This window comes from Perca flavescens, chromosome 5 (genome assembly GCF_004354835.1).
Source record: "Perca flavescens isolate YP-PL-M2 chromosome 5, PFLA_1.0, whole genome shotgun sequence".
Taxonomy (NCBI): domain Eukaryota; kingdom Metazoa; phylum Chordata; class Actinopteri; order Perciformes; family Percidae; genus Perca; species Perca flavescens.
This window is the reverse complement of record NC_041335.1, coordinates 35,195,174-35,219,580: the sequence shown is the minus strand read 5'-3', so window position 1 is coordinate 35,219,580 and position 24,407 is coordinate 35,195,174. Positions and strand designations below refer to the sequence as shown.

Below are 24,407 nucleotides of genomic sequence, written 5' to 3'. Positions count from 1 at the left end.
TTCTTTGCCTATGTATCATACACTTGTGTCTATAAGTGTGTGATTGTTTGCATGTGTGTGAGGCTCTATTAGGGTGCTGATCCCTGTATGGCTTCGGCACACAGGCACATTTTTCAACTCCTCCCCTCTGCCTTCAGCCAGGGTGTGATTAGAGCCAATACAATCTTGGGCAACCTGCACCGAGAGACGGAGAGCGAGAGAGAGAGAGAGAGAGAGAGAGAGAGAGAGAGAGAGAGAGAGAGAGAGAGAAAAAGAAAGAGTGGGCAGCCACTCTGGTGCACTCTGGTGGATCTTGCCACGGCGTCACTGTTGTTGATCTCCAACAGTCCACACTGAAACTACTACTCTGATCCCAGTGGATCCCAGTGTTTTTTAAATGGACACGGGCGGATTTTCTTCTGAAAAACATTTTTTTTCGCACTTCATGTTAATGTTCCCGGATTCATAAAAGTGCTGCAACTCTGTGGGCCAATATTGTCGCAGCATTGTCGACAGTTTGGTTGTGGATACATCTTCTTTTTCTTTTCTTTTTTTTTGATAACATGCTGTCATTGCCTACACCAGAAGAACTTCCACTGACAATCACATCAGGGCAATCACGTCCGGAAACATGGAAACTGCCTTTTGAGCACTGCCAAACAAGACTGCCAAGCTGTGAAATGTAAGCAAGTAACTGCAACGTAAAGAAAAAAAACTTTGATTTCGTGAGCAGATTTATGATACTTGGAAAGAGGTGCGGATTCTTCCGTTTTGTTAACTTTGACCTGAAAAACACAACCTTGGCTTATGATAATGGACGTCAACCTGAGCACTTCAGCGTCCTATGTGATCAACAGAACCGAACCGTACCACCCAGCGGCGGGACCCTGGAGCCTCATCGTCCTGGTCATCATCATACTGACTATAGTGGTGGGGAACCTGCTGGTCATCATCGCCGTGGCTCGCACTTCACAGCTACAGACGACGACAAACATTTTCATCATGTCCCTGGCGTGCGCCGACCTCATCATGGGGGTCCTCGTGGTGCCTCTTGGGGCCACCATTGTTGTGACGGGCAACTGGCAGCTCAGTGACACCTTCTGCAACTTCTGGACGTCTGTGGACGTCCTGTGCGTGACGGCGAGCATCGAGACGCTCTGCGTCATAGCGGTGGATCGGTACATAGCCATTACGAGGCCGCTCCGGCACAAGGTTCTTCTCAACAAGTGGCGCGCCAGGGTAATAGTTTGTTTAGTGTGGGTTTTGTCCGCTTTAATTTCCTTTGTACCAATTATGAATGGGGATTGGCGCGTCAAGGACGACGAAGACGACATAGTGGCGAAAAAGTGCTACGATACCCCGACGTGCTGTGACTTTGTGACCACCAGGGTCTTTGCTATTATCTCTTCCATAGTGTCCTTTTACATTCCACTGCTCATAATGATATTTGTGTATGCCAAAGTCTTTCTAATAGCCACACGGCAGGTCCAGCTCATAGACAAGAATCGCATGCGTTTCCAGAACGATTGTCCAACGGCGCAGGTGCAAGTCGTCCCCCACGTCAACAATGTCCTGCAAACGGCGTGCGCAGGCTCCAGCGGCTGCAGCAGCAGCGCGGCGCGCAGAAAGAGTGCCAAGCGGAGGCCGTCGCGGCTGATGCTCGTCAAAGAGCACAAGGCCCTCAAGACTTTGGGGATCATCATGGGGACCTTCACCGTGTGCTGGCTGCCGTTTTTCGTCGCCAACATCATCAACGCATTTGAAAGAGACATTCCCTCCGAGAGGATCTTCCGACTGTTAAACTGGCTGGGTTACATCAACTCCGGCCTCAATCCTATCATCTACTGCAGGAGTCCAGAGTTTCGAACCGCGTTCAAGAACCTGCTGGGCTGTCCGTGGCTGTCAACCATGTGGGTCAATAATTTCTACAAAGAGCTGCGGACTCGCTGCTCCTGCTTTCTGTGGCAGGCTGAGTCAGGCACGGCCGGCTCTTTCCAAAAGTCTCCAACCTGTAAGACTGAGGGCAGCGGGAGTCTGGCCAGTACTCTTGGAAGCAGCAAAAGTGACGGCAGCATACAGTTCAGTGACTTAACAGAGCCAGAATCCAATTTGTAAGTCCCCTTATCCTATCTTTATTTTACCTACACAGTCAAATGTGTTTTACATATGATGAATGCTTTACAAAATGTCCACGGCCTAAAAAACACAAACAATGAAAACCCTGTTTAAAGAAATTGAAGTGAAGAATTTTGACAGCTAATATACACCTGGACATCATGAACAACCACAATACAACATTAACGTGCACTAAAGGAAATTCACACTCAGTATTTTAACTTTTTTCAATTTTTTTTTATAAGATAATTAAATAACATACATTTTATAATACTATAGATGATACTACATTATGCAATCTCAGTGCACCTTATTTGAGTGTAACTCACAGACTTTTGATCGAATCTCTATGAGATCACGGAGAGGTATATCAGGGAGTGTGTGACTCACCGTGGCCACTGGTTTGGAATCTTGTTCTTATTAATAGTGCTGTGTTACATCGGTGGTCTATCATGTGAGATTGGAGCAGATCATTCAAGCAGAACTGTGAAGACTTACAGCGTAGAATCGATGTCACGGAGAATCAAAACAATTTCCGTTACCAACTGCATGTCACAATGACAACGACAAAAAAACCCATGTGAGCTTGATTCAGTTTTATATAAGTTGTAGTAGTTAGAGTTTAATAATAATAGCTGCCAACTAAATAAACAAAATGAAAAATATCATAGAAAATAATAATTAGTCATGTAAAAAAGAGGCTTTTTCATTTACAGGGAAATCTAGTTTCAAACATATCTCAAACAAGTTTGAGGTTAGTTTTTTTTCTTCTTATAAATAGATAGATATTTGCCTTTTACCAAATTATAATCCATTATTGGTTTGGGAAGTTTTAACTCTATACATCTACACATGCTCTTGGTATTGTGCATTCTGAATATAACTTTCCTTGATATACAGTAAGTCCAGAATAAAGACATTAACTATCCAAGAAACTATATATCGTTAAATATCAAAAACAGTCAAAAGACTGTAGATAACATTTCTTTTTATTTTTTTGCAAAAACCTGTGTAAAGATATTTCATACATAAATCTCGTTATTCATATTTCAGATCCTTCACACTAGTACAAATCCGACAAAAAATGCCAGAAACATAAAAAAAAAAAAACATTTTTGAAACTTTGGGTTTCATAAAAAACTGTAGTTTTCACTGTTCATTTACTAAAAGTAGAAAACCATATTTGGACTTGTTCTAATACATCTGTGTGCTGCTGTTATAAAATAGATTGGGCAGAACAGTGCAGAAAAATAAATCATTTCTGAAATGTTGGCTGCTGTTGGGCTGCTAGAACTTTCCAAAACTAAAAGTGAAACTCAATATTTGGATATTTATGCATGATTCAATAAACGTTTGAGGACTGTTCCTGTATTGGTTACTGCACGGTTACCTTGAATCAATCTTTGGATCCAGCTGATGTTACTGTAATAATAATATCACTGGTATGTTTTAGCACACTACTTAACAATAGTTAACAATATAATGAATTAGTTTGGATTTTATAGAAACCTTCATAATGTAAATATAGTTTATCTTTTATCTAAAAACAGTGACCCAAAGATGACTGTAAAGTGGTTTTGTAAAACCACCGAGCCATGTGACGTTTGAGGACATTTCTAAATATTAGTGTGTCTCTGTGCCCGTCAGTGGGCCCCAGTGTGCCCTGCCCAACACACCCTGCAGTAGATAAATCGTTATCACTTACACACAAGACTTCCTCCATAACTGGAGAGGCTGTTTACAAGACTGACAGCCAATCAGAATGCCCTCGTGGTGGAATACAGCACTGCAAGTCGACAGAGGGCCCGTCGCAGAACACAGGAAGATACGTAGTAATCATTAGGAGTAAAAAAATAAAGTGTTCCATCTTTTAAGTAAATGCTGGCTATCTAAAATGTAAGAATTGTTCCATTTACATATAATCATGGGCGTAAATTTCATCAGTTGAGGGGGGACAATGAACATAAAATTTCTCAAAAGCAATTTTTGAAGGGGACACAAATAATACAGCCAATTGTAGCATTTACTACTTGTATAGGATATGTGAACACAGAGGAAAGCCTTAATGTTATTATTATTGTAGCATGTACTACTTAAGGCAGGGGTGTCAAACTCAACTTCACTAAGGGCCACACTGGAAAATAAGAATCACATCAAGGGACAGACATGTAGTTTGTTGACATGTATTATTTTGAAAAAAGTCAAATATCTTTGACTGTATTATTACACCCTCACTTACAGTTTTGTTGACATAAAGCCCAAAAAAAGTAACTTAGCCATCATAGAGTTTGGCAAACCAAGCAAAGCAATGATAACATTTTTAAAAGCATGCTACCACACAGCCGACTAACAGCAACCTGTGTCACAGCCTGAATATGAAAACTCTCTGCTTCTGGTACTGAGTCTCAAAGTCGGCAAATCTGCCAAATTCTGCTTTGAGTGTCAGGTAGTTACAGTTTGAAAACAGTTTCCTGTCTTTTTGGTTTGGCGCACAACTATAGGCGGGGCCAAAATTTATTGTGAACCTAAATTGATTTGCGGGCTGGATCAAAATCTGTGAGGGGCCGGGTTTGGCCCACAGGCCTTGAGTTTGACACATGTGACTTAAGGGGGCCGGTGTTTCCAAACCACAATCTTTTTTTCTAATCTTAACCAGTCCTTTTGGTGTCTAAACTTAACAGTCGTCGTCCGCAGGACAGTTACCTTTTGTCGGCTAAACTCAACTGCATCGTCCGCTGAAGAAAAACGGTAACCTCGCGGTGCTCCGTACCCGGCTCACAGTCACCTTTTGTCGGCAAAACTCAACGTCAACGGCAGCTGAAGGTGACGTAAAGGGGGAAAGTAGGCAGTGGACTAAACCACTGGAGGACTCCGATTGCGTTCGTATTGTTTTCCTACTTACACAATTATTTTAAGTATATATAATTATATTATTTATAATACAAAGCGTGGTTTTAGGTCCTGACCCACCTGACCCCCGCAACACTCCCGTGATTTCCGCCTATGCATTTCATTTTAAATATTTGCTGTATTATTGAATTTTGTGTTCAGAATTGGAATTTGGTAAACTTGTTTCCCCTAAAACTTTAATACAATATTAATAAATGAATCACTTATTGTGAAAAGTCAAAGATTCAACAATATTTCAAATTAAATTCCCAGAAAGCTTTCTGTTGGTTGCAACATTTATTCTAGATATTATTACAGCAGCCCAGTTTTAAAAGACAAAGAATGTACTTTACTTGATTCATTGACGTAAGGTAACAACTTATCATAAATAATGTGTAATCACCATGTTTGGTTGATGTCTGGACATGCGTGATAACTAAAGGTTTTAAGTGCTGTTTCTTGTCACAAAATTTAAATTGTAGATTGTGTAATTTCTATTAACATATGCAGAGTGAGTGAGTTTGAAAGTGTTTCCAATTAAGATTCAAATCCATCCCTTTGAGTAATGCACACAGAAATATAAAAATCAAGTAGTTCAATTTGAGAATAATAAAATCTTCCCAAAAAACAGCTCTTACACTGCAGCCCTTGCCTTGCATTGTGAATTCCCATGAGCAGCCCAGTTCTACAACGGGATGTTTCATTTCAAATATTTACTCTGCTCTACATATATCATTCTTCTCTTCTCTTTACATGACATCCTCTCTGTGGAATTTCACAGTCATTATCAATGGGGCTATAAAACGGGAGACATTTAGGAGCATATAAATGTCTTCCTTAAAAGGAGCCTGGTGGTGTGATCCGTAGTAAATCAGCCCACGGGGAAGGCTCAGCGGGCTTACCCTGCACTTTGAACTGGATTACAAAAGTAAGTGAGACCAGCCGCTGCAGAATGACTCCGGCGTTGGCGAGGGCCGCCGCTTGGAGGCAGGTTTAATAAAGGAATATGACAACCGGTTCAGTCTGGAGTGCTGAAGTGGTTAGTCATTGAGTGCCAATAATGCCATGCTTGGCTATAGCTGTAACAATTCCAAATGTTGCTTGTACAATTAATTGTCTCAGAAATAATTGCTGTATAATTGTCTATCAAATCAAATTTAAAAAATATTTATTTATTCATTACTTTTTCAGACAAATTAAAGTTTTGAATGAATCCCAAGATATATCGTTTGGTTATATATCATATATCATATCACATGTGACCCAGATATTAGTAACATTTTGCCCAACGAGGCATTTTTGAAGCAACAAAAAATAGTCATCACTATTAGCAAAATTATCAAGGCTTCTTTTTTACATACTTTTTTTTTAATAACTGTATCCCTCTTGTAATTTTATGATGCTATGAACGTGTATAGGGACAAGTGCCAACAACTAACATTTTAAATCATAATAAAAAAATATAGTCCTCTGAAAAAAAAAAAAGGTGGGGGGTGTTGATGGTTATTTAATAAGTGGGTTTGTCGGGCAGATTTCGGCCAGAAACACAAGCAAGTTTGATTTCTCTGGCTTGAGTATAGGATAGAGCTATTATCGTCCCTGGGTGATTATTGTGCCGTTTCTTTGGCTGTTTGCAGATTATCTGTATCAGTGTTTTGTTTGCTTGATAACCGATAAAGTTAATTAATTCAAAAGTGGTCTACTTTGGCTGTGCTACAGCTCTGTGTCTGTTCCTCTGCTTCGGTTTCACTCACCACTGAGTCTGATTTAATGTATTGCACACAAAGTTACGAATCCCACTATGACCACGCCAAGACCCGCCCTACGAAGCAGCTTGATTGGTTGGGGTTAGTCATTTCACCACGAGTGGTTAAAGTTAGGGTTAGGGGATTGGTCAGGGGATAGGACCTGTACATGTAAGCATGGACGCCTGGCCAATAGTAGTGTGTGATGCTATTGAAGGGCGGGTCTTGGCGTGGCCATAGTGGGATTCGTAATATTGCGCCCAGGATGTTTGGAGTTGCTGTGACAACAAGTGACAGCTAGCTAGGATAGCTTTAGCTCAACAGTCCGACCAATAATCACTTATACAATTACAATTTGGCATATCTTAACAAAATCAGCAATTACCATCAACAGTCATACCCCTTAGGTCCTAGGCTAATGTTAGCAATTAATAGAGCTCAATAGTGTGGTTCCGGAAGTAAAAATCCCATAGATTTTCTCTATCAGGATTTTGATTATCAGCCATAATGTACAAAACATCAGAGGTAGACTGACCACAAGCAACAAGGTTGTGAAAAGTCCATATAAAATCAACATTGTTTTAAGAAAAAGATGTTTTATTAGCAATCGTATGAGGAAATACTATGCTACCCACAATCCTAAGAGTAACAGCGACGTCTCCGTTCGGTCTAACTCCCTGTTACCATGGAAATGTTTACCGTACTCGCGAAACCGCGAATGTCTAGCGAGTTTCTACCATTGAAGTCTACATCTGACGCTGGGTTCTAGGCAACCCATAACCCGTGTTTTCACAACCTTCTAACGGTGAAAGTGCCCATGAATGGCAGTCAAACCCGTAACTTACTACCCATGATCTCGTACCAGATGGTTGTACTCCCAGTTACGGTTTTTGACGTCACACACATATAAACAACAATGGCGACCCCTGTTGATGCTGATTAACGGTGAGAAATAGAAATAAATAGACATAAATAGGCAACGTAAAGTAATTCCGCACATTGTAATCAAAACAATACACATACGAATAGGGCTGCAACAACGAATCGATAAATTCCATCCATCTATCCATCCAGTAGCTCTTCTGGTGCTGCTGTTTACTCGTTATCCAGCAGACTAGCATGACAAGCTAGCGTTAGCTCGGTAATAACAGTAATAAAGCAGGGGTGGTACAGTTTGCAAGACTAAAGACATGGTTTTATTCACTCGCCTTTTTTGGCCCATTAATTTCTTTTTTAATAATCTGTTGTCATGTATATATTATGTGCTTTGTCCCATCTGCCCCAAATCAATTATTGTTGACAAATATATTAGTGTGTGGTGTATAAATGAACTTAACTTGCACTTACTACAATGATGGTAATAATTTAATGAATAAGTGTGTGTCTGTCTGTCTGTCTGTCTGTCTTGTCCATATCTGCTGTTTGGGTTACTTACCTTTACACAACTATTAACTAAAACAACAAGTATGTATGTATTGAGTTGATGTAAATCAATGCTTTTGTTTTTTTCATCCGATTCATCGAAAAAATAATCAACAGATTAATCGATTATAAAAATAATCGTTAGTTGCAGCCCTACATACGATTGTGTACTACTACAGGTTATGTTTATTAAATGAAGCCCAAAATATGTCGCCGACTAGAAATCGCTAGTATCAGCTAACGTTAGGTAATGTTAGGTAGCCGCTAGCTAACTTTGTCGTGACTTTGCCTGGAACGCTACCTCAGTCTTGTACCTATTGTCGTTTTCAAAAAATTGTTTCCGCCGCATCAAATGTTTTATGCTCATGATTCCTGTCGTAGCTGGTTGGCTTGGTTCCAGACTTAAAACGCTTTGTATAAGCAATTTTTGGAACTTCAATGGAACAATTGAATGGGGAAAAATACATATACATATATACAATAACACTGTTTGAGCTCTAATGCAGTTGAACAAAGAAACCACGATGAGGTAAAGAAATTGCGATTAGACAATTATGTAATAATTGTTACCGGCCTCTGCTTGGCGTCAGCCATGTCAACCATCTTTGTAACTAGCAACACAAAAGAGCAATGGAACAGCATATTTCCTCTAAACCCTGGGACAACATGCAACAAGAGCTGATATATCACAGGAGCAGATAAAAAGCGAGGCACATGAACCACAGACATGAATGGTTGCTAGGGAAGAGCTGCTGCACTGCTCAGCACAGAACGGCCATTATACTACTTTGTTTTCATGGAAATACATGCAGGTGTATCACTGCCGCCCTTATCAACATCCACAGCGGCCTTTAGCATCTGTCACGCATGCACCGCGTGATATGACAAGTCACATTTATTCACAGATCCTCTACCCAACAGCATTTCTAATTCATCTTTACCAGATGTTTTTGGTCACCAGAGTTTAAGTGGGGGGGAAATGTCCCAAGTTGTGCAGTCCGCATGACTTCTTTTCTTCACAGAATTGAGTAATTTAGCCGATTCAGTCTCGATTTGATTCCATTTCTGATTCCATTCCATATCAATTAGGTTAAGGAAATTTCAGTCACAATACCAATTTAGCTTGGATATAAAAGTGATTCTCAGAGAACCTCTGCTGTAAATTGTACAAGCAAGAAGAAGCAACCCTCAAACATATTTTATAATGCACCAGGTTAATGTTTACATTAAAGGAACACGCCGACTTATTGGGAATTTAGCTTATTCACCCTAACCCACAGTTAGACAAGTCCATACACACCCTTCTCATCTCCGTGCGTGCTGTAAGGCTGTCTGACGGTTCCAGCGGCATCAGGCCAGCACAGAACATGCAGGTGAATGGTTCCAGCAATCCTACTGCTCCGAATAAGTGACAAAATAACGCCAACATGTTCCTATTTACATGTTGTGATTTATAGAGTCACAGCGTGTACAAAAAACCACGTAACATGAGACACAGCCGTCTTCTAACTGTAAACAAACCGGGAACTATATTCTCAGGCGGAAGAATATAGTACTTGGGCGGAGTGATATGCTCGCAGCAAGCCTGTCTGAGAATATAGTTTGTTTACTGTCAGAAGACGGCTGTGTCTCATGTTACGTTGTTTTTTGTACACGCTGTGACTATACAAATCACAACATGTAAATAGGAACATGTTGGCGTTATTTTGTCACTTTTGTCACAATTTGGAGCAGTAGGCTAGTTGGAACCAGTTACCTGCAGCATCTGTGCTGGGCTAAGCTAATGCTGGAACCGTCAGGCAGCGTTACAGCACGAAATGGAGATGAGAAGGGTATGTATGGACTTGTCTTACTCTGGGGGTTACGGTGAATAAGCTAAATTCCCTTTAAGAACTGACCTCTAAAAGTTAGTTTGAAGTACTTTTTAGTTAACATGACAGTCAGACAGTAATCCAAATCAGATCACTCAAACAAAGATCGATTTTAATTGGAGAATTGATTATTTCAACCCAGGCCTAGTCTCTTGTCAGTCATACTGCTCTAAAGTAAAAACAGGAGGCTGCTACATTAGTGTAATGGAGATATTTAAGACAAAATCTCCATGTATTTGAAAGGCATCGCTGTGTGTTATGAGCGGAGGGACTTTGTTAGCACAGTTTATCCATGATTGAGAACACTAAAATTAAGCTAACACAGAGCGGAACATTTTATTTCAAAGAGCCAGCAGCCAACTAGGTCGTGACCTAAATTGCAGTGTGAATGCGGAGCAGAAATGAAAAGTCTAATAGAATGGAGCTCAGACACAGGGACTAACATTCCTTACTGCAGAGTTACAGTACAGGAGCCACACATAGATGTGGTGAGAGCACAGAACAATATTATTATCAACTCTTACTCTACAAGAAACAGGTTGTGGGCCCCAGCTGTGCCGGTGCATCGCAATGAAAGTATCAAGAGACACGCGTCCGGAAACGACTTGTCAACATGAATGAAAAGCAGCTCTAAGAACTGAAATAAAGATATCTTGCATGGCCATCAAATGCACACTAAAATACTTTTCAAACTAGAAAAACTACGAGGATAAACTTTAACAAGAAATCACGCAAACAGGAGACACAGTTGGCACAGGGACAAGAAATCACCGTTAATGTCTGATGTCTCACAACAAGCAGTGCAAATACATTTCATGGACTCCTTTGTCGTTGGTAGTAGGGCTACAACTCACTCTTATTGTCATTGTCGATTAATGGTTTTTGGCCTAGTTGTTTGGTCTATAAAAAGGCTGAAAATTGGTAAAAGATTTTGATCAGTGTTTCCCAAAGCCCAAGATGACGTCCTCAAATGTCTTGTTTGTCCACAACTCAAAGATATTCAGTTTACTGTCACAGGGGAGAGAAGAAACTAGAAAATGTTCACATTTTAAGGAGCTGGAATCTAATGATTGTCGTCAGTCCTCAGTGGACTTTTTTAGCAAATTTTGTCTTTAAGCTTTTGGAGTGTTGTTTATTTAATATCTGCTCCAGCTTTTTCAACATTTTAGACAGATATGGAAATAATAATGGTCCAAAATGACGCAAAACTACCACAAAGGGACACAAACTGACTACAAAGAGACGGCAAATGACCACAGAGACCCAAAACAACCCCGAAGAAAACAAAAAAAGAGACACAACACGACTACAAAGAGACAGAAAAACCCACAGAGACACATAATGTATGGGGAAATTGCATTTGAGGGAGGACCCCTAAACCCCCCCCCGCAAAATACGTGCACCTAAGTGTTCCACAAAGCCAGGGAAAACATTGAATATAGTTGGCAATTAGTTTAATAGATGACAACTAATCAATTAAATCTTTGCAGCTCTAGTTAGTAGTTCTCAAAATAATTATCTCATGATATAAAAACAAATAAATATGGTACATTTTTGGATATATGTTCTTATTCTCAGCTTGTGAACTTTCAACTGTGGTGAGCTAAAAAAGAAAGAAAAAAAGAAGGCACAAATAAGCAGACATTACACAAAGCACAGAGAGATGGAGGTGGAGAATATTATTTCCAGTATAAATACTGACTCGCTAATTTCAATACAAGTGGCTCATTACTCCAAATGATCGTGTAAATATTTCGGACATATTCATTCAAGGACAAATCTAAAAAGGACATGTTGTGTATAATCCTGTCATCTCAGGTTTATAAGTGACAGTGTGTTCCTGGAACACACTGTCATTATAGCGGCTAAATATGAAGATATAATTTCCCACACAGATGTGGATAATGGAGATGTGTCAGATGTGTTTCAGCAAGATTTCAGCTCATGTTCAAGACTTTCTGCACATTCAAAACATTTTCCACATATCTGTGTTTTCTGTGTTTGATTTGTCAGAACAGATGTCACTATTTTAAAAAGCTTTTAAAAAGTGAAGTGGCCATTTCAAAAAGTGCTGAGGACATGTCTCCCAGAGCTGTGTTAGCGGTCACTTTGTTATTGCAGTACAGAGTGTAAAAATATTACATGCAGTACAGTGTTTTCCCCAGGTTTGTGGGAGACTCAGGACCACGTATTTGGCAGAGGTTAAGGGGTCCTTCCTTAAGAAAATGTTACATTTTTTTCAACGCAATACTGAGCGATTTCACATCATATTTTTACCATATATGTCTCTAAAACGTTGGAAAAGCTAGAGCTTAAGCGTAATAATTAATAACACTCAAAAAGCTTAAAGACAAAACTTGCTAAAGAAGTCCACTGGGTGCCAAGTACAGCCATTAGATCTGAGAAAAGTCTTTTAGTTTTCCTTTAGTCTATATCCACGACGTTACACTTCTGGGATTGCTCTGTTGCCGCCAGAAATTCTGCCGCGTGTCCCTCTTTTTCGGCCGATGTCCATTTCCTTCCTCTTTCTTTTGTTGTTTGTTGGCGTTCTAAACTCCGGTGGATTTCTGAGGACTGTGGTTAACTGCTCCTCAGATCTCTGCAGGGTAAATCCAGACAGCTAGCTAGACTATCTGTCCAATCTGAGTTCCCTGTTGCACGACTAAAACAACTTTTGAACGTACACATCTTCCACCAAAACCACATAAACCAGAGCACGTTCTTCTCACCATCCCGGAATGCTGTGTGGACTTGCCAAACGCTCCTCCGCAGCACTGTGGAGGAAGGTCTGGCAATGCGAGACTAGTTTTCCTTAGTTTAGTTTTTCATTCGGCTTAGGGGGTGTCCAAAACGACTGCTTGGGCGCAGCGCCTATTATTATTAAAAGGTAGAGCAAACCCTGCAGTAAATATGGAAGACATTTTTGAAGGTATTTGATTCACTGTGCAGGGTTACGTTTGCAGGGTAAGTTAAATAGCAATGTGGAGGACTGGTGAAAGACATTTGCTGCAGAGCTTGTGACTGAGCTGCTAATATATACTGCAGGTTAAAGCTCCGTGTGATTTTAAAGTGGCCCGAGTGCTGCTGTAATAAGTTAAGACGCTGCAGTGAGAACTAACGTAGGCGCACATTAGAGCAACCTGATGTTTTGGCGGTGTTTTAAGAGGGGCCGGCGAGCACTAATGCTTTTTGCCCTGTGCTGTGAACCCTGTAAATCTGGGCTTTTCTCTGGAGTATGCTAATGGTGCCTCCGACCTCACACACCAACTTCCATTATCTGCATTTAGTTAGCTTAGAGCGAGATCAGGCCTAAGAGAGCATGAAACAAGCAGCAGGATGAAGCAAAACATGGTGGTGGTGACCTGCGGGAAACCTCTAACACTCCCTTTTAAAAGCCTGGCTGATATCAGGAACAATCGCACCGCAGCGCGGCCTTTAAATGGTGGCCTCCGGGAGTTCAGCAAACACTTGAGAACAGTATACCATCTGATTTGTTTCGGTTTGGACGGATAAAAAAAAGCAATAAACCCTAACTGGATCTTATTTATGCTTATCCCTCCAGCAACGTCAGTATCAAGACTGTGTATTACAGCAGCATAATTCAAGATATCAATAGTCTAAATGCTAGAGATGAATGATTTTAACCATTTAAATCCATTTAAACCAAGGATCTTCAACAGGGGGTCCAGGACCCCTAAGGGGTCCTCAGAGTCAATGTGGAGGAAAAAAATCAGATATAAGTGAAAATTAGTCTTAATTTTTTTCAAAATTGAAAAAGTCTTAACATAAATCTAACATATTATCAAATTTAAATCCCCACTGATGATAGGGTTACTGGCCTATATAAGGTAGTCACTAAGGTAGCCATCCACAGATACAGGTAATCCTAAGGATTCACTGTGCCACATGTATTTTTAATATTAAAACATGATTTATAAAATCGTGCAATCAACAATTTTTAGGCTATTTTAATAGCTTAATATTCTATGCAAAAAAAGGTATTTATAAAGGTTTTAGGCCGGCCTACATGTTTTTTGAAGGCCCAGTTTAATATGCAACTTTATACAATATATGTAATAGGGGGTCCCTGCTCCATCTCTCTTTCAGTTAAGGGGTCCTTGGCTTAAAAAAGACCCCTGATTTAAACTGATCGTCTAATACAGGGGTCTTCAACCTTTTTTAAGCAAAGGACCTCTTAACTAAGAGAGAGACGGATCAGTGACACCCAGAGAGATATAGATGAACGTTGTTCTATATCTATGGTGACACCCTTCTTAAGTATCTTAAGTAATTAAGTTGCATAATAAACTGGGCCTACAATAACATGTAGGGCAGCCTAACGCCTTTATACATACCCTTTTAGTACATAGAATAACAAGCTTCTGCTTCATCCCGCTCATTTTCGGACAGATTGAACATATTATTTGTAACACTTAATAGATATTGTTTTGTGTTGCTACGCACTCATTGTGTTTTTATATTTTATTTTATTGTTATTTTATGTTCAAAATAAAAATAAAGATTACGATTAAGATATTATGATTAAGATATAATAATAATTGTTCCATGATTTTATAAATCATGTTTTATTGCTGTGGCATTAAAGTGGCATGGTGAATCCTTAGGATTATATGTGTATATGTGGACGCTACCTTAGTGACCACAGAACTTTCCTTTTCAATGGAATTCCATTGCTAGGCAACAGCCTGGTATAAGAAAACAGCAGAAAATCTTTTGTTATTGTGGCCTCCATGTTTTCACCCACAAGATGCTCTAGGCTACTGCCAACCGTTGGTGGCAGTCATGCAAAAAGTTGTTATGCCAAACGGCAATATAACAGAAGAAGAAGAACACGCATCCCGACCATGTGAACGCTGCCAGTCGGAAAAACAATGTAACCACGGGGGCGGTGCCTGTTATTCCGAGGTGGCATGAACGCGCCGGTACACTGCAACAGGAAGTCGACATGGGGCCATTTAGAATGTTTATGTTTACAACTGTGAAATGGTCAAGCCTATGATAAGTGGGTTTTTTCACATATAGGCTGGTTTTTATCTGCTAATAACGTTGGATTCATGATAAAACATTGTAGTCGTTGAAAAAAAAGTAAAACATTTTTTTTTGCAGTATCTCTGTCAAAGATATCTGGTGTAATGCATTGATTCAATAGGACTCCTTATAAACACCTTATAAAAGGCTTGCACTTTGAAATAATTTGAAACAATTTGATCTAAAATCTACCCAGTGATACATGGAACTCTTGTTGCTGTTGTCAGTATGATGAGTTAACACTTCTGGATTGTGTGCTAACTGGTTGGTTAAAGCAGTGTTTCTCAAATGGGTGTACGTGTACCCCTAGGGGTACTTTGGAGGACTCGGGGGTACAGTTACAAGGTTGTAGGCTAGTTACTTCTGTCGTTTGTTCGCTTTTTTTTTTTTTTTTTTTTTTTTGCCGCTGTTTTTGAAGTTTGTCACCTTTTTTTTTTAAGGATTTGTCGCTTGTTTTGACCTATTCTTGCCTTTCTTCCAACTTTTTCAAAGTTTTTCTCTCTTTTTTCTAAAAGTTTTTGTCACTTTTGTCGCCCTAATGTTGACTTCCTTCTATCTACAGATTTATTTTTGAAGTTTTTATTACCATTTTCGACCTATTCTTGCCTTATACTTCCTTCTTTCTACCATCTTTTTCCAAGGTTTTGTCGCCTTTTCTCATGATCATTTAAATGTTTTCCAGGTACAAGGCTGTTGTTTGCTGACATAGCTGTATTGTTCCTCTTTAAATAGACTTTTCTTTTTCTACCAAAAATTACTTGCGCTGTACATGGCTTGAAAAAACTGTTCAAAGGGGGAATGATTAATGTCTGGGAAGCTGTCTGGTTGTTGCAGCCAGCTGCTCTTATTTTACTTACAGTATATGTGATTCGGGCTATGGAGGCTACTTGAAAATGGGATTGAGATTCATTTTAAGATTGCTAAAATATTCACAATATTGGTAATTGAATAAATTTTTTTAACATCTGGCCCTACTTCATATACTTTTTGATAAGTAAAATCATCTGCAGCACAATTTTGTCACTGGTTCTACGCTCAGTAGTATGTTTGTCAGGTACTGTACACTTACAGTAGCTAAAACTCATGCATTTTAATGAGACAATGACTTATATATATATATATAGCATGTCGGAGGCTGTCCCTAACATTTATTCAACGTTTAAAAATCATGTTAACTTAATGCTTTCTAACTGCATTCCCCTTTGACAAGCAGATTTAAAGAGAGAAAATACACATGTCCCACATGTCCCAGATGATGGATAGGTTCCCCTTAACAATGATGAGCTTAGCTCTTTTAACCCGAACAGAGACTGTTGAACACGTGCCAGTGATGTCTGTGGTTTGGAATTTAAAATAATCCTACGTGAATGTGAGAATGTGAGATTCAACAGAATATGTAACATGGTGTTTTTGCTGGAGTCTTTTTTTCCATTAAATCATCCAAAAGCATCGGCTTAAAATCACAGAGACAGACTAAACGTTCTACATATTGTAAAAATAATTAAGTAACATAACTGGGAATTCTGATGAAGCCACATTGTAAGTTGTTCCCTGCATACCCCCCCTCCACACACACACACACACACACACATACACACACACACATTTCTGTGAAGCTCAGTTCTAGGTAGTTTATGTCTTCCTGTGGAGACATGTGGAGGTGATAGCATCAGAATTCCTGTCTTTTTGAGGGTAAAAAAAAAAGCATAAAAGAGTGCAACTGTGCATTGAGATAACTTTCTGTAATTAGAAAGAAGTAACAAGAAAAAACGAAGTAAAGGTGAAGAAACCTGTAAGACAGCAAACCGTTATTGTTGTTGTTGTCTTGTTGTTGTCTTTTTAGTTAAACAAAACCAATGAAATAGAAAAATAGAAAATTTGTTAAGAATTTAATGGAGAAATAGGGTGAAAAAAAAGCAAATGCAAGTCACTGACAGATGAATCTTGTCACTGTGGGCAACAGCTTCACATTACAGGAAAAGCACGGATGAACTGTAGAAAAGTCAAGCTACTGCAGCAAACTATGCTCCCCAGCCGTTAGTGTGATCCCCGCGGAGGCTGAGACCAAACTGCAGGGAAGGCAGGCTGAAGAAAAGCACAGCCGGCGGCCCTGATGAACCTTGCTGAATGTAGCTAAGCCCAAAGAGATGACTGTGACCCACTGAAGACAAACAGCTGATTTGGTCTGGACTGGAACACTGTGACCGTCTCCATGGGCAGGAGACAGACTGTGGCAGCTCAGCACTTCACTGACATTAGGTGACAACAAAGTGTCCTGAACTGCACGTTTCAAATGCATTCCAGTTGACCTTTGGACACAGTGTACGTGGCCTGTGGTTTCAAAAATGACAGCATGGACTAATGTTTTACAGTATATTATCTGGTAAGTTATTTTGATACACTGAATGTGTAGCATTTTTTTTTTAACTTATTACATGGTTATGATTCTGGCATGGCTGTCTTCACTGTCATGACACAGACTTGTCAGCGTAAAAAAAGGAGCTAAACCAAAGGGCTGTGTGCATTCATATATTCAACAATACCGGTGTCTGTTTTCAGTCTGTTTTTGAGCCTAGACTCTGCATCCACACAATAGTTATCTTGCTTTAATCTCTTCGTCTATGTTAAGGTATACCATGGCTATGCAACAGGTTCATTTCCGATTGGTTGGCTGTTTAAATCTTACATCAGGACAACTCAAACATGATTCCGGTCATCAGTTAACCATTACTATAAATTACTGGGTAACACTTTACAATAAGGTACACAAAAAAATAGGTAGTTACTGTTTTCAAAAGGGTAGTTATCCTTCATTCGTTACCCTTCTGAAAAAGGTAACTACCCTTCTGAAAAAGGGTAACTAATCATTCGTTACCTTTTTGAAAAGGGTAACTACCCTTCTGAAAAAGAGTAACTACCCTTCTGAAAAAGGGTAACTAATCATTCGTTACCTTTTTGAAAAGGGTAACTACCCTTCTGAAAAAGGGTAACTAATCATTCGTTACCCTTTTGAAAAAGGGTAGCTACCCTTCTGAAAAAGGGTAACTAACCTTCTGAAAAACAGTAACTATTCTAAAAAAGGGTAACTACCCTTTCAAAAACAGTAACTACCTATTTTTTTGTGTACCTTATTGTAAAGTGTTACCAATTACTGCGCAAGGTACATAATTACCAACTGCAGGTGGCCATACATAACACTCCTGCTACATGCTACCAGTAAACTCTCTACCTTCGCAACAGTCTCACTTCCAGCGCATCAAAAACTAACGCTTGGTCAAAAATTCTCCTTTAGCATCTCAGTCAGTCACCTTACAGCGCCGCGGTCGAGCCTTTTAGGGCTGGGTTTAAAATAATAACGATATTCCGATTTTCATTTGATTGATCCAAAATCGTTTCATAAAATCCAAGAACCAATCTTTGTCTGTATCACATGAAACTAAAAGACCATTGGTACCGACTATGTCATGCTACCGTGCCGGGAAGGGGGTTACCTAATAACCCTCCAAAGATAGCCTACATTTTGGTGAGGGAAAACATGGCCATTTTCATAGGGGTCCCACTGTTAACTTTAGGATATCTAAATTAAATGTCACTCAAAACTCACTGAGTGTAGACTCTGTAGAGCGGCACTTTATTGTGTGTTTATGTTAAATAAAAAGTATTAATGTAATTGCTTTGGGGTCAGTTTTTCATTGATACTTTTAATAATGCGGCAGGTTAGAGGGAACCTTGTACAATTGCAGAATCTCTTTAATTCCCAAGCTAAATTGGTATATTAACTGAAATGTTCCTAACCTAACTGATATCAAATCGAAAATAAAATTGAATTGGAATAAAGTCAAATCGGGAATAAAATCGATCCCTGACGATACCCAGCCCTAGTGCCTTTTGCGTCGGTATCTGTCGCTGAGCGACCACTGACCAAGCGTCAGTATTTGACTAGTTGGGGGTGAGAATTGGGTTGACCTTTGGTAAGCGGCCATGGTATAAGTTTAACAACACACTCTGAAATGTCCAAATAAAATAATGGACTTAATGGATGAAACATTGCCTTCACCTCATCCATTATTGTGTTACATCGGGACACCTTGTCTTTTGTTATCACCCACATTACATCATCCGTTTCAATGACAAATAAAATATTATGAAACTGTGCAACGTTTGTCATGTGTCCTATGTGTGCCAACTCACCACTGTGGTAGCAAAGAAAGGCCGTAATAATGTAAAAAAACATAAAAAACTGAGTGCATTATGTTGAAATTTAAACAGCACTGAGATAATAAAATTGTTATATTTTACTTTAAAACCCATCCATACCCCTGGGGAGGGGGTAGTCACATTACAAACCACTACTCTATAAACACTGAGCAATGTCGTTGATATGAACTAGGGCTGAACGATTTAAGGAGAACATCTAATTGAAATTTTTCCGCCAGATATTGCGATTACTATTGAATTAGCTAAAGTTCAATACTGTCTGTGTAACAGATAAAACATGTCATGGAACATTATAAAATGAGACATCTATAACTTTATTTCAATTCAATTCAATGCTCTACATCTTTATGCGAGGAACATAGATATGAATTTCCAGTGTGATATCACTAGTGATCTGTAACATTATTCCAGCATTTATCTTAAACAAAAACAGTAAATATAATAATAAAAAAGAGGAATAAATCATGTTAAACCAAATGTTACAAACATTCAACTAACTATTGCAGATTCAATTAACCGCGGCCTTCCCGATTAGCTATCGCATTCTTTCAAATCGAAATAGCGATCGTTCAGCCTAATATGAATTTAAGAGACCATTCTAAATGACTTCATGTTTCTTATTTTGTGTAATCCTCCACCCACCGAAATCACAGTCACCTCTGACTCTGCTGTTATATCACGTCATGGTAGAAATTTTCAAGGTTTTGACGATTTAAAAATAAACCGAGTGCCGAATGAATACAAGCCATTTGAAAACAAACTGCAACCAACGTTGGCTCATTAGGTGGGCTGTGTCACTACTTCAACATTCTCCAGCAATGAGTGTAAGCAATTATCCTGGCTGAAGTTAAAAAAAATAAAAAAATCAGCTCGTTCCTTTTACAATGTTTTCAAAGAGCAGAGTTGAATTCAAATCCAAACTTGTAGGAAAAATAAAAACAGACGCCACCAATTAAGATACAGTATGAATACAGGAAACACACAAGTGCACCCAAATGAATATTTAACAACCCAAACATTGGTTTATCATATTGGTTGAAGCAATCAAATATTCCCCAGTTTGCAAAAAAGATGAAGAATCCTAGACGAATCTAGGACAATAATAGGACAACAATAAAAATATGTGGCAAATTGCACACACACACACACACACACACACACACACACACACACACACACACACACACATACATACACACACACACACACACACACACACACACACACACACATTTGTAATTCTATACTTGTAAGGACCCTCATTTATTGCATTCTACACCCATAAAACAGGGATGGCAAGATGAATGTAAGGGATTGCGAGATGATTATCAGGTAAGAAATTACAAGCATTCTGGTTCAGAGAACTGTGTTTTTAGAGCTTTCTGTTCTATCTTTCTAATATAAGAACAAGAAAACATACACAAAGTGCTGATTAAATTAAACCATGCTGTCAAATATGTTTTAAAAACGTCAGTCCAAACTGTTTTTTTATCTCTCAATATATGCCTTTTGCTTTACTGGAATTATTTATAAAAAAAAAGACGTTTTATAATAATCGTGACAAAGGCAGTCCCATCAAACACTGGTGTTTGATTAAAAGGCTTTTAATCTTGGATCTACTTTGAAGTGTGCCGTATGTTTGTCTCTCTCTTCTCTTGATTGCACATGCAAAAAAGACGCGAGACTTTAAACATAGTATTCTGTTTAACCAAACTTTTCTGCCGAGGCTTTCCTGTGCCAACAACTTGTCCTTAAAGAGAGTTTTTGCTTCAGGCCAGACAGATATTTTCAGAACACGAGGCATCTCAATCAAAAAAAGAAGTCCTTTGACCAAATTTAGACTTTAGAGCCCACCAGTTAGGAGTCCTTAAATAATTGAGTCAACAGTCCAGTCAACCTTAATTAGATAAAGTAATACGGATTCATCCTTGTGACATGGTGGCGTGACTGGGACACATAACACTGGGTCCATCTTACAACCGCTGCCATGGCCTCATGATGTGACAGTTATTACTCCATTAGTTGTTTGGTCTAAAAATGTCAGAAAACTGTAAAATTTTTCATAGCATTTTTTATAAAAATTTTAAATGGTTTCAAAAGAGAATCCTGACCAAACTTTGACATAAACCAGTCTGTGATTCCCCCAACATCCTCTGATCTTAACTATTCTATTAGTCAAAATAATTAATATCTGCGTTTTTCAAGCTCAAAAATTAGGTAAAATGTCATTTAAATTAGGTTTATTTACCATGAATAAAAAAAGCGTTGAAAAGAGGGACAAAAAGGAAAAAAAAAAACGCCAAAAAAAGCATAGAAAAAGCCACACAAATGTCAGAAAATGTCTTTTTTTAAAGCGCATTTTTCAATTTTGACCCAGAATGACAGGTTCATGGACGATGGTGAAGACAACACAAGGGTTAATAGTCGACAACTAATCGATAAATAAGAATATGAGTCTTTTTCTCAGTCTAAATTCATAGAATCATTAATTTATACTTTTTATTGATTATTGACATTTATACAATTTACACTCTGTTTGTTGGAACAAACTGAAATAGACACCTATTCAGGCACAAATGGAAAGATGTCAGAGTGAGTGGGCTGCCAGTGCTAGACCAGCACCCTGAACAGTTGGGCAGCTTGGCAGTGCCCAAGAGGTGACATGGCATCTTTCACACCCTGTACTTTGATCCATACTGGGACTTGAACCAGAGACCCTCTGGTTCCTAAACCAACTCCCTACAGACTGAGCTACCACCCCCACTGTAGGGCTTCTGTGCTGTTACCTTTGTATTTTTCTGGGCCCATTTTGTTGCTTGACTGTAATGGACAACTGGGCAAACACAGATAACCTGACATCCCACAGATATTTCAACTGCAGCCATAATGTAGAGCGGTGGGAGGGAAAACATGCCCATCGAAGTGAAAGGTAAATGTTTTGTTGTCACTCCCTTGGAATGAAATAAAAAGCACTTTTCCCTATACAATCACCAGTCTGTACTGATCACACAAGAAAAAAAATGCATCAAAGAAAGGGCAGAGACACTCTGCTGACAGCTGTCAACACATTACATCTCTCGCATGATAACACCATTGCACAAATTGCTGATTCTCTGAAAGCCGTATTCTGAGAAAAAACACAGAGTGAAGTGGATGAAGCAGGCTGAGGAAAAGTGTTTCTTCAACTGCTCTTTCTTAAATTACTCCTGGTCAGCTAATTGACAAGACGTTAGTCTTGTCCGGTTTGGCCATCTACTGCCATCTAGTGCAGTGATTTGTGATTACCAGCTACATATAGTGGACTACAGAACCTCTTCCACATACAAGCTGCAAGATGATTACTTTGATTTTGGTTTGCAATAACTGTGAGACCCACTGCTACTTTTTTGTCTCCATGAAATGTTTTTCACTTCTCTTCACCAGATGAAAAGCTCTATTTCCCAGAAGCCGGCTGCACATGCAGGCACTTTGTTTTTTTTGTTATAACCTGAAGAGCACTCGGCTGTAGAAAACCTCAGTGTATCCTGGAGTGTGATTTGATGAACATGTACGTACACAATATTACTCTGTATACATCTTGTATCATCATCAGCAAACTTAGATTACAAAGGAATACAATTCCACAATCTAGAGCACGGATGACAAACTCATTTTAGTTCATAGACCACCTACAGCCCCAATTTGATCTTAAGTGGGCCCGGACCATTGAAATTGACTCCAGCAAGATCCCAAATCCTATCTGCCACAGAGTTTTCTTATTAGGCTGATGTCGGTGTACATGCAGTTTCTCTGCAGCCTTCAAACTCGACCTCAGAGTAGCCTATGGCTCTGATGCTGCAATAAGATAGCTAGATTTCACAGCTGCATCGATAATCTCTCAGCTACGAAGTCCTAAAACCAGACTACTTTTCCTCGAACCTGCCAACAACTTATTCACCTTCTCTGTTCTCAGTTGTCCTTGCAAGTTATTTTTTTTTCATTGTTTTCTTTTTAATTGTTTGTAATAAATATTTCATGAATTCTGAAATCAGGGAAACCCAATTAAAGCAAAAAAATCAAAGAAACAAAGAATTTAACTGCACATTGTACGGCGTGTGATTGTGTATGTGACAAATGCATTTCCATTTTGATTTCAAGAAAAATAATTTCCCAAATATACAAAAAAATCTGTCCAGCTCATGTTGATTTTACATTAAGTAGACACTCTTGTTAAACAAATGGGTAACACTTTATTTAGATAGTCAATCTGTAGATGCTCTACAAACTATCAACAGATTATCAGTACATTTCTCAACTGAATGTCTGCAGATCTTCAACAATTAATCTGTAGATGATCTACAAACTATCAACAAACTATTGTACTTCCATAACTGAATGACTGTAGACATTTTCAACTGAATGTCTGCAAACTTTCAACAATTTATCTGTAGATGATCTACAAACTATCAACAAAATATCTTACTTCCATAACCAAATGTCTATAGATATTCTCAACTGAATGTCTGTAGACATTCAACAATTAATCTGTAGATGATCTACAAACTTTCAACACTTTTTATTGTGATAATCTATATATCTACAGATATAAAAAATGCTTGAAAAAGCACATTTGTAGTGTATCAGTAACACACACACACACATATATATATATATATATATATATATATATATATATATATATATATATGTGTGTGTGTTATGATGATATATATATATATATATATATATATATATATATATATATATATATATATATATATATATATATAGATACTCAACAACTTTGCTACAACTTATTTGTAGCTTGTCAATAGCGTCTCTAAAATATTCTTAACCATTTACATCTACCGCAAATCTCTAAGTCTATTAACACAGCATCACTAAGGCATCAGTAACACTTTTACAACACATGTGATGTCATCAAGTAACTATCTGTAGGTATGCTTTGTGACTATCCAAATAAAGTGAAACACAAGTGAAACTTAGTCGACTGTTTATGGCTTATTGATCAACATGTTCAGTGCGTTCACAAACTCTAGAAATAATCTATAGATATGCCTTATGTCTATCCAAATAAAGTGAAATTTATTTGACTGGTTATGGCTTATCTACTTCACAT

At 38.7% G+C, this 24,407-nt stretch overlaps 1 protein-coding gene across 1 annotated transcript; it reads left to right on the top strand.

The window, feature by feature from the left end:
* Positions 1 to 300: 300 nt before the first annotated feature.
* Positions 301 to 17,198, top strand: adrb3a (adrenoceptor beta 3a). Its single transcript, XM_028578674.1, has 2 exons — positions 301 to 2,090; positions 17,034 to 17,198. Exons 1-2 carry the CDS (start codon positions 787 to 789, stop codon positions 17,059 to 17,061), a joined length of 1,332 nt encoding a protein of 443 aa, XP_028434475.1. The 5' UTR covers positions 301 to 786; the 3' UTR covers positions 17,062 to 17,198.
* Positions 17,199 to 24,407: the final 7,209 nt, after the last annotated feature.

Bases quoted from the DNA above. Each gene is read 5' to 3' on its own strand.
- adrb3a (XM_028578674.1), top strand. From the start codon at position 787: ATGATAATGGACGTCAACCTGAGCACTTCAGCGTCCTATGTGATCAAC. The intron at 2,091-17,033 runs GTAAGTCCCCTT...TGTGGGCAACAG, and splicing joins ACAGAGCCAGAATCCAATTT to CTTCACATTACAGGAAAAGC.